Source organism: Trypanosoma rangeli (assembly GCF_003719475.1).
Source record: "Trypanosoma rangeli strain AM80 chromosome Unknown Tra_15.4_contig_00113, whole genome shotgun sequence".
Classification (NCBI taxonomy): domain Eukaryota; phylum Euglenozoa; class Kinetoplastea; order Trypanosomatida; family Trypanosomatidae; genus Trypanosoma; species Trypanosoma rangeli.
The window spans coordinates 27,250-37,292 of NW_021705858.1; the positions used below are offsets into that span (position 1 = coordinate 27,250).

General features: G+C 50.6%; 5 protein-coding genes across 5 annotated transcripts in view, besides 9 other annotated features; all 5 read right to left on the reverse strand.

Moving 5' to 3' along the window:
- Positions 1–844, reverse strand: part of TraAM80_04060 (uncharacterized protein) — a gene marked incomplete at both ends in the record, with an annotated part of 897 nt that extends 53 nt beyond the window's left edge. Inside the window, one exon of the mRNA XM_029381004.1 lies at positions 1–844. This exon is cut by the window's left edge and continues 53 nt beyond it. Coding sequence (XP_029239149.1) covers positions 1–844 — 844 coding nt within the window.
- A 633-nt stretch (positions 845–1,477) lies between these two features.
- Positions 1,478–1,514: a sequence feature (GA-rich).
- Positions 1,515–1,544: 30 nt separating this feature from the next.
- Positions 1,545–1,605: a sequence feature (A-rich).
- Positions 1,606–1,755: 150 nt separating this feature from the next.
- On the reverse strand, positions 1,756–3,810 carry TraAM80_04061 (DNA polymerase alpha subunit B; the record flags this gene model as incomplete). The annotated part of the gene is made up of 1 exon (XM_029381005.1): positions 1,756–3,810. One exon carries the CDS (start codon positions 3,808–3,810, stop codon positions 1,756–1,758), a length of 2,055 nt encoding a protein of 684 aa, XP_029239150.1.
- Positions 3,811–4,090: 280 nt separating this feature from the next.
- On the reverse strand, positions 4,091–5,065 carry TraAM80_04062 (coatomer epsilon subunit; the record flags this gene model as incomplete). The annotated part of the gene is made up of 1 exon (XM_029381006.1): positions 4,091–5,065. One exon carries the CDS (start codon positions 5,063–5,065, stop codon positions 4,091–4,093), a length of 975 nt encoding a protein of 324 aa, XP_029239151.1.
- A 126-nt stretch (positions 5,066–5,191) lies between these two features.
- Positions 5,192–5,228: a microsatellite.
- A 143-nt stretch (positions 5,229–5,371) lies between these two features.
- On the reverse strand, positions 5,372–6,382 carry TraAM80_04063 (mitochondrial carrier protein; the record flags this gene model as incomplete). The annotated part of the gene is made up of 1 exon (XM_029381007.1): positions 5,372–6,382. The coding sequence occupies one exon, from the start codon at positions 6,380–6,382 to the stop codon at positions 5,372–5,374; it is 1,011 nt and encodes a 336-aa protein (XP_029239152.1).
- Positions 6,383–7,421: 1,039 nt separating this feature from the next.
- Positions 7,422–7,454: a microsatellite.
- A 525-nt stretch (positions 7,455–7,979) lies between these two features.
- Positions 7,980–9,293, reverse strand: TraAM80_04064 (putative protein phosphatase 2C; the record flags this gene model as incomplete). The annotated part of the gene is made up of 1 exon (XM_029381008.1): positions 7,980–9,293. The coding sequence occupies one exon, from the start codon at positions 9,291–9,293 to the stop codon at positions 7,980–7,982; it is 1,314 nt and encodes a 437-aa protein (XP_029239153.1).
- A 20-nt stretch (positions 9,294–9,313) lies between these two features.
- Positions 9,314–9,340: a microsatellite.
- Positions 9,341–9,417: 77 nt separating this feature from the next.
- Positions 9,418–9,440: a microsatellite.
- Positions 9,441–9,537: 97 nt separating this feature from the next.
- Positions 9,538–9,570: a microsatellite.
- Positions 9,571–9,641: 71 nt separating this feature from the next.
- Positions 9,642–9,675: a sequence feature (A-rich).
- A 337-nt stretch (positions 9,676–10,012) lies between these two features.
- Positions 10,013–10,038: a microsatellite.
- The last annotated feature ends 5 nt before the right edge of the window (positions 10,039–10,043 follow it).

Here is a 10,043-nt window from a genome sequence, read left to right on the forward strand (position 1 = left end):
CGGAATCTGGTTCATGGACTGCTGGCGCTTGTTCTTCAACAGGATATTGAGGAACGTCTTGGTCAGCGTGGTGTGCGGAATCTGGTTCATGGACTGCTGGCGCTTGTTCTTCAACAGGATATTGAGGAACGTCTTGGTCAGCGTGGTGTGCGGAATCTGGTTCATGGACTGCTGGCGCTTGTTGTTCAACAGGTTGCGAGACTGCAGCTACGCTGTTTTCCTGAATCGATTCGGTTATTTTCATTGCTGCAGTGCTTAACTCATGTTCCTCATTGGGTATTTCATTATTCGATCCATATCTTGCTGCTGATGCACCTCCATGGAGAGGCTGAAGACTCGTGCGCTGCTTCGAGGCAGGTTCCGTTGGATATTCTGGCTCCGCGGCTTGTCCTCTCTTGTAATCAATGGTTTTTCGTTCCCCCGTGGAACCCGCCGTGGTGCCGAAACCACTTCGCTTCCTTCGAAAGTTTGACATCAACGCCTGTTTGTAGCCGGCTGCATCCTCTTTGTCTTGTGAGCGCTTGTCCTTCTTGTACTCGTCCATAAACCTCTCCTGCCAGAGTATGCCCTCCATGATGAGGTCCCTTGGCACCACCGCCCCGTCTCTACGTCGCTCCTCGATGTAGTTGCGGAGAACCTCCTCCTTCACCACCTCCTCGTGCGGTGTCTCCTTCAGGTCGGAGAGATTCACCAGCTCGGCATGCCGCACCCAAGTGTCGTCGTTGATGCAGCTCAGGTAGTCGCGAATCACTACGTCATCTGGAACCAGCGAACAGTGTGTTTTGTCTTCTTCCATGTTGAGCTCCACTAGCGCCCCCGCTGCAGCTGCAGAGTTCTCCGACATGATCCACCACCCAAACTCCTCCGTGAAACAATATTTTCCTCCTTTTTTTTTGTCCCGGAAGACTCTTCTTTGTTGTTGTTGCTGTTTTACTTGCTCGTGAGTTCGTGTACGTACGTGCTGCCGAGCCCGTTGAATGAGTTTTTGCAGACTCTCGTCGGTCGCACCGTGTAGCTTTCCCACGCTATTCTTGTTTTGTTTCTTCCCTGATCACTTATTCCCGTCTTGCTTCCTTGAAATACAAAGGCGGCCGCAGCCAAGAGAGAGAACGGTTAGTAGTACCTGGAACAAAAACTAGGAGAGGCGTGGCACGCGATACACAGAGGAACAGCAGGAAAGGGAAGGAGGGTTGGGGCCACGGCTTAGCCTGCAACGGTGACGAGGAAAACGTCCACGACAGGAAGGATCGACATCTCACTTCTCTCGACTGCCGCCGACGTGCTATGGTGCGAGCAGCACTGGGCGGCAATTAGAAGAAGTTTTCGCTCGCCGTCTGTTGCCTTGTCGTCTGCACACAAACGGGTGTCGCACGGCCGTAAAGGCGTGCGCCGCGCCGTGTCATGCCACACACACACACAAGGAGGACCCACCACCACTACCAGCGTCCACCAACAAAAACGCCTTCGCCACCTACAGGAAGAAGAAGAAAATATATAAGAGAAAAAGAGAAGAAACAGTAGTTGCAGGTGGCAACGAAACGCTAACAAAGACAAAGAAAAGAGCGATATAAAAAGCAAGGAAACAACAACAAAAAAAAACGCAAATGAGAGTGCTGCAAGACGCATACATCAATGGAGACGAACCTGGCAACCCGCAATATAATTAGATGAATGCATGCGTGCCCGAGTGGAGGCTTCTACATGCCGCTCCATGGCCACCACAACTCCCCTCTTCCCAAACCCTGCGGAAAAAGTTTAGCTGTTAACCGCGTTGTTGAAGAAGTGAATAAGACCGCATGAAACACCGTTCGCCTCCAAGGCACCCCGGCGCATCACAACATCGCTGTCAGGCATTGTCACCTCCGCAACGCGTAGTTCAAACTTTGGCGAAGAGCGTTTACTCCAAATTTCCTGGTTTACCACCATCACACCTGACGCTGCAGAAACATTGTCCAGCTCCGACTCGTCTCGCGACATGCCCTTCTCTGCATCCCACACGCTACGATGCGTTACAACAGCAAAACGAGGTCGTGTTGAGGGCAAAAACAGGACATGAGGCATCCACTCGACTGCCGCTTCACCGCTTAACTCATCTTGTAACGGTAAGGAAAAATCACGGGTTTCACGTTTGACACGCTTCGTTTCCCGCTTCACCTCTTCCAGCTCCTCCTTTCCTGCCGAGAGCACGGAGACGAGACTGTTCCACGCCAGGGGGGATGTGGGGTTGCTGCTTCTCCCACCTACGGCATCATCGTCGTTGTTGCCGTCATAAAGTTCCCCGTTGCTCGCTTCCGGTACGTAGTCAATACGAAGCGCTTGGAAGTGTTTCAGTTCGTGCTTCACCGCGGGAAGGCCATAAATGGGGGCGTACAGGCGGCTCTGAATGAGCGTCTCGACGACCCGACGAAGACTACCCGCCTCGGCAGGCCACCGCTCCACCATTTTATCACGCATGTCCCCCACCACATCCTCGTTACAGACGCTAAAATGAATGCCATTAACGGAGATACGGCAAGGGTTGGAGCGAACCCAAACATCCCCTCCGTCTTGTACGCCGTACATTGTGGTCGGGAGAGCTGGCATCTGCGTCACATCATCTCTGTGGCTAACCAAGACCACCTTTAGGCGGCGCCTACCCTCTCGATTGCCGTTTGCAGCATAGTAGCTAGACACCACCTCTTCAATGCAGTCCAGGTAGGTGCCTAAAAGCTCATCAAACGTTCGCTGCGTCGTTGCCAAAAGCTCCTTCTCGAACTCCTCAAATTCCTTGACAAGTGGCCCACCAATGATGAGTAAGTTAGCCCCGCGTGAAAGAGCATTTCTGGTCACAGCAGTTAAAATGGAGGTGATGTCACGTCTAGGAAAGGGTCCACTGCAAAAATGAACTCGTGTAGGAATAGGTGTCAAAACTGATGGGGTTGGCAGTGGCTGTTGTACACTCCATGGGAAAAAAGGACGGGCTGGCAAAACAAATTGACGAACTAAAACACCCGTCAAGGCACCAGACGAGCTACGCTTAAATGGCTCACCAATGACTCCAATGGCCATCCCCGGGTAGATGCCAGTAAACTGCGGCACCAGACGCGTGTAGAGTGAAAGCCTCCCGTCACTTCGGCTGCCGAGAGCCAAATTAGAAGCCGCCGTTGTGGTTCCAGTGGCTGTCAGCCCGTCCTCATCTTCGGCCTCAAAATGAATAAGCCCATTCACCTGTGGGATCTCTCTCGAAAGCGCCTTAATGCACTCGGCGTAGGCATCCTCATCGTTAATATCTGTAACTGGATAAAATTCCCATGGAAGGAGGAGGTCCTCTCCAATATCGCCCGGGTTGTTTGTCTTTGTAAGAATGCCCACCGCTCGGTATGTCGAGAGCAAAAAGTTCTCATGAGATCTGGGTGATTCCGCTTTTCCATCATTATCATCCTCCTCCTCGTGCTTCACCACAAAAGCTTCTGTCGGTTCAGTTTTTGCCTCGCCATGCCGAGCACTTTTTTTCCACAGTGGGATCTTTGAGAGCATGAAGCGGTAGTATTTAGCCAGGCACTGCCGGGTAGAAGCGTAGCCGGCGTCCTGTCGGTTGCAATAAAGCGTGTTCTTAAAGCTTACTGTGTTTCGCGCGTCTACCCCCGCTCCAGAAACATTAACTAAGGCGTTTGTAGGGTCGCTCGCAAGGCGGGCGGGCGGATGATCTGATCCAAGCAGCAACTCAAGATTTGCGGCCGCCTTCCAGCGCGCTCCTTGCTGCATTCCAAAAAAGAGGACCCTCTTTCCACGCTCCCCCTCCTCCACTCCAAAACCTTCCTTCACTCCCATGCCAAGAAAAAATAATAATAGACACACGGGCAGTAATCTCAACAGAACGTAAAATATCCACTTCTTAGCAAGCACATTTCATTCACGCTCCACGTATGCATTTGCTTCAATAACTGGGCAGAACAACGTGAAGCGTTTCAAACTCTGTTCTTCCCCATTTTCTTCACACGCACACACAATCTCTCAATAGAAACAAAAGAAAAAAAACAGCATCGTCGTATGGTAGTCCTATTACGCCAATAACACTCCCTAAAAGTTCATCCTCGTGATTGTTCCTTGCCTACGCTGTTGTTGAGAATTGGAGGACAGCCTCGTTTAGGCGGGCATTCATGGCGGCGTACCGGTGGCTCCATGCTCCAGTGATGGCAGTCGCTTGTTGGGTGTAGCGATTTGTGGAATCTGCTGCCTTGCCCAGATGGGAAGAGACAACCGCCAAATTGGACGTCGTATCGACGTCGCCAGATCGCATAGCCAACGCGTCAAGGAGACTACGCTCAGCCGCCTCGAAATCGCCAAGCTCCATTTGTGCTAGCGCCGCTAGGTTATGTGCCAGGACGCTCGGGCCGCAGCGAATGGAGAGTTCCTTAAACCGTTCGAGGGCCCTCCGATACGCATCAACAGACTGGGGTCCCTCGTGGAGACTCACTATACCTGAGCACAACACCGTCAAGATGGATTCATCGTCCAGCTGTTCCATGCTGCTCACTTCACCTCTGGCCATCTCCGGGCGTTGCATGCGGAGAAGCGCCTCGACCACAACGACGCGCAATTCCATATGCTTACGCATATTGGCACCCCCCTCCGGTGTTGGAAGTTCATGTATCCATTTTTTAGCCAACTTTATTGCCCCAGCACTATCGCCAGAGGCAAGAAGAGCAGAGGCGGCCAGCACAGCCACCTGAATGTGTGCAGGACTGACTTCTTCCGTCGCTTGTGTCAATTGCTCTAGCGCCGAGGCTGCAGCGGGGGTAAGGGCTGCTCCAGGCGTTTGATTTTTAATGGCCAGTGAAAACTGCGCCCAATGTTTCACTGCCTGTAACGTGGGGTGGGTGGCGGTAGCCAACTGTGTTACGACGGCCTCACCCTGGCCCAACCCAATCTGAGCAAGGCATAAGAGAGCCTCCCGCTCAGTATTAAAAGCGGTCACCTCGTCCTGCTTGCGGAGCGTCGTCTTTGCTCCGCCTGCCTCAGCGAGCGCCTGGTGATAATTACCGACCGTAAGGGCGTTACGCGCTTCGTAGAAGGGATCGGCCATGCTGAGAAAAAAAAAGCGACAGGTTGTGCTATCTTAATACGCACTACTGCAGGAGAGGGAGTAGGAGCGCATCAGAGAAACCCGCCGTACCGCCAGAGACCACCGTGGCAAAGGTCCAGCAACTCAACAACACACAGGCTCTCACACACCCGCACACACAACAGAGCAAAAAGCTTCGGCGCGGCATAAAGAGCCACCGTCATGTGGAAAACAGCGCGCACAAAAAAAAAACAAAGGACGAAACAAAAACAACGAAACAGGGTTCCTTGCGCTCCTTCGTTAAGGCTGATATTCTGCCACCTATATTTATGAGCTAGCAATGTCAACGTCCTCCAGGCCGGCAGTACGGAAAAACTGCAGTGTCCCCTCCACTCCCACAAACGCCGCTCCATTTGCAGCAAAGGCACGCACGAGGGCCGGTGCCATTCCTCGGTAGAGTCCAGTAAATCCATGAGCGTTGTAGAGCTGCCTTGCGCATCGCGTCCACCCCAGCATTTCACCCTTTTTGGCCACCTGTATTCTCGTCTTGATGGTGTCAAGAGGAAATATTACAATCCACTGCGCCATCCCTGCGCAGCCTCCGGCAAGAAGAATATGCGGAATGCTGTAGTTCCTCTCCTTCCCAAGCAACTGAATAAGCGAGGAGTAGCTAAAAAGGTATACACCAGCCCCAGGAATATCCCGTATCAGTGTCGCGCTATAACCCTTGAAAAAGTACTTGATTCCTCCATGTTCGTACAACCGCCGGGCGCAGTGCAAGGTGCCGAGATACTGACGGTGGGGAAACAAGTGCTCCGTCTGCAAACGTATCTTGACAAGCTCAAAGGGGTTCATGATGGTGGAATATGCCACACCACCGCCTGTGGAGGCCACAAAGTTTTCAAAGGCGCTGAGTCCACCGCCTGTGCGGAAGTGCGCTGAGAGATTCTGTTTTTGGTACGTGTGACCGGAAGCCTTTTCCTCGTTTGCGTGACGATTCGCGTACTTCACCGCGACGTGGCGTTCATCGTTGTAGTAAAACTGAGATGCCTCATTGCAAACAAAAAAATTCACAATGAGGCCATAGGTCCCAAACAAGGCGCTGTTGGCAAATCCCACCGCGCACATCGGCGCACACAGGCCCTTGTAAAACGCACGCACACCTTTTGTGTGGTACAACTCCATCACGGCCGCGAGACTCTTTTCTCCTGGCGCCGTAGTGAAGGAAGTGAGGCCAAGTGTATTTCTGCTCTGCTGCCAAACCTTGATGGTGTCAAAAGGGTGTCCAACTAGAAGCACGGAGACGCCGCCCATCCACCCCGCAACAAAGTCCGTCATTTTGTTGTTGCTGTTGTTTCTTCTCTTGCTGTTGGTAAAAAATACGCGCAAGCGCGCATGTGTCAGCCTGTGCGTGCCTGACGTCAGATTTCCTTTGTCCCTCCGCACTAAAACCAAAAAAAAAAAGAGTAATCAAGCGCACATAAACGCCTTGGCACGCAGCTATATGCAGCAAGAGAGAAAGAGAGAGGAAGGGAAAAAAGATACGTGGGCATGCTTATGTCAGTTATCGAATTAAAGATGGCCGAAGAAGGGCATGTAAAAAAAAAAAAAACGATTCCAGAGGGAGTTCAATCCATCTACATGTATATATATAAGACGCACTTCGTCATACAAAACAAATGCTTTAAACATTGTTTGCGTAGATAAAACCAGCTATGTTTCTTCTAACCCTCAGACGAGGGCCAACCTTACTGCTAGTGCGTTCAACGAGAAGGAAGTCCACTTCGGTACTCCCTAAAATATCCCTGAGGAGCTCCTTGGTGTCGACCTTTCACTCGCCATTCTTGTGTTTTTGTTTTTCCATTTTCCGTATTTCTCACGTTACTGACCATATGTATCATTTTATTGCTTCTGTCTGGCTGAGGGAAAATAGCAAGAATAAAAAAAAAAAAGATAGAGGAAGAAAGGGGAGAGGAGGTTGATTGTTCTGTATGGCTATCTCTGTGCGCCCCCCGCCCCCCGCTCCCCGCCATCCCCGACACAATACGCAGGCACCCGCACTGACACATCGCATGACCGTGAACGCAAACGCAGTCCGAGTTATTAACTTCATCCAAGTCGGCCGCGGCGGAGTACGTGTTCCGCTCCAAGTGCAGTAGCACTCGGCCGAGACAGGAAGAGAGAGAGAGACACCCACCCACACAGAGGTGGCGCATGGGAAGAGGGTGACATCGGCCTCCTCCGCAGTAAACCCCAAGGGTAAAGGGCAGTTCCCCGCCCGACACCTACCACGTTGGCAAATAAAGTTTAAGAACAAGCAAATATAAGATAGCACACATAAACGCACGTACACACGCCATTCCTGGTCCTCTCAACGAGCAGCAGCAACAACGGCAGCGGCGGCGGAAGCTACGCCGGTGGTGCGTATAAAAGTGGATACGGGCAAGTCGCCGAGGAGGACACCCAACAACGCCTTATTATACTTGCCGTTTGCATGCAGCTTTTTTTTTGTTTGTTTGCTTTTTGTTTCTGCTTATACCACGGAGCACCGCGCTGAGGCACGTCCACGACACATCGTATCTGCTCCTCTTTGACGCAGCTGGACTACGCCCAAAGTAAGCAAACTGAAAGCACCATGCGTGCACTAAACGTTCACTCTTCAAAATAAATAAAAAAACAAAACCAAAAAGGGGTCCCACACATATTTTTCGTATGTATACAAAAGCTGTCGAAAGGGAAATTTAGCTTCCACTTCTTTTCTATCCTTCTCTATCCCTTCATTTCCTTTTTTCTTGTTTTTAACATCTGAAACTTCAGGTCCGCACAAAAGGATCCCACTGCAATAGTATGAAGTTGCAGTATCAAAGCCATGCACGGAGCAACGGAATGTTCCATACAGGCAATATACCACTTAATGCCCTTCGTTTACGCTCAATTACGAGTATACGTCCCTCTCATTGCACCACCAGAAATACTGTCCTTCCTCTGGCGTGGTGTCAGCGTCCTCAGTGCTATGATGCCGCAGATTGTTATTCTCCTGCCCGTGAGCATCCATTGAGCCTGTTCTGGCACCGTCCGCTGCAGCTTTTGTGTCATCGTCGCCGGCTTGTGCCCTCTGCACGGTCTGTGGAGCAGGGCGAGAAGGCGTTGGTCGCTTGAATTGAAGAATCACAACCGACATGTTATCGCAACCGACACCAAACGGTCGCGGGGAGAGGCATCGCTCAATAAGTTCTTCGGCTATCTTATCTAACGGAACCCGTGTGTGGATGCGCCGGCGCACAAAATCCACTACTTGATCGTTGCTAAGCACATCCCATATACCGTCACAGGCGATAACGACAAACTCGTCATGTTCACGATTTAAGCGCGTAAAACGCACCTCTGGGGCGCTCGTAACGGCCTGCTGGTCCCACGGCACCTGCGTGTTGCACTTGAAAAGAAAGTCTCCAATGGCTCGGCTAAGAGCAAGCGCCCCATTCACGCGGTGATTCCATACGTATCCACCTGCCCTTTCTATCCTTGACAACTCGCCTGGAAGAAATGGTTTGTGATCATTGCTGAGAGGCAATGGCTCCCCATCACGGCACAGCACGCACCGGCTGTCCCCAGCGTTGCTGCAGTACACGTCATCATCCTTCACATATAAGACAATTGCAGCGCAGCCGCTCCTTTCGTTTGAGAATGCGGCATATAGGTGCTTATCAATGGCAAGAAACCCATCATAAAGAGCCTTTGTGTAGTTCCCCTCCTTAAACGCTGCGGTCCTTGAGACAAAATCAAACAAATTCCCTGCGCAAAACCTCGCAACATTTGAACCACTGTGGCCATCAAAAACACCAAAAAAACCTCCATCCTCTTCAAGCAGCACCACATGATCATCCTCCATACTTCTACGCCATCCTTGCATGCAACTCAATCCATAAGAGAGCCCAGCGTTCTCGTTAAAGTCAGATGTTTTTTGTACATTTGGCCGCTGCATCACATCCGCTCGCCGCAACATCTCTTGATAGTCCGCCCCGCCGCCAGTCACGGACACTAATTGGAAGAGGTGCTTCAGAAAGTTGAGAGCACCAACAAACCAAAGAAACGCCAGAGTGAGAAGCCCAGTGACGGAACCGAATCTCACAGCTACCCAATAAGCAATGGCCAAGGACACCGAAAAGATGGAGATCGAGCAAAACACCTCAATCCAGCGCAACCCCGCTGCCTTAAGGGAGAGAGGAGGAAACGCGCCACCGCCCGCCATTTACCTTCACGTGAAGGCCCACAAAAAACAAACAAACAAACAAAGAAGCTTCTATTCTCTCTCAATGCGTCTCACTTATCAATGAACTCTAGTTTCCCCTTTTCTGATCACGTCGTTGTCTTCGTTATTATTATTATTATTATTATTGTGGTTGTGTCAGAACCTCCCAAAGGCAACACCGCCCTACTGGAGGCGCACAACAAAAAATACAGGGCCCTCTCAGTGTGATTGCGGATATCTTGACGTGTGTGTATGTATGACGTGTGTATCTGTGTGTAGAGGAGTAGCTAAATAGTATAGACAGTTTAGGGGCTCTTTGACGTCAAATTCACGTATCATGCGTATTCGCACACAAACAAACAAAACCAAACAAAAAGCAAACGGATAAATTGAGGTATGAGTATGTGCGTGCGGGTTAGAGGAGAGAGGGTAAGCGACACGGCACACCAGCAACAATGGACATGGTAAAGGCATTCTCAAAAACGTTCACATCCTCTCACAGTAACAAGGAAGCGGAGCCAATAAATATTACTGCAGACACACTTAAAAGAAAAAAAAACACGCACACATAGAAAGCACACAAACTACACCTATGGATAAGGCCGTATCCTTTACTGCTGCCTGCGTCAAGAAAGAAGGAAACCGAAGAAAATAAACAGTTTGACTCATCGTGCCCTACATCCCAATTGAAACAGAATATATTTCTTACCTGCAAAAAGTATATATATATATATATATATATATACATAC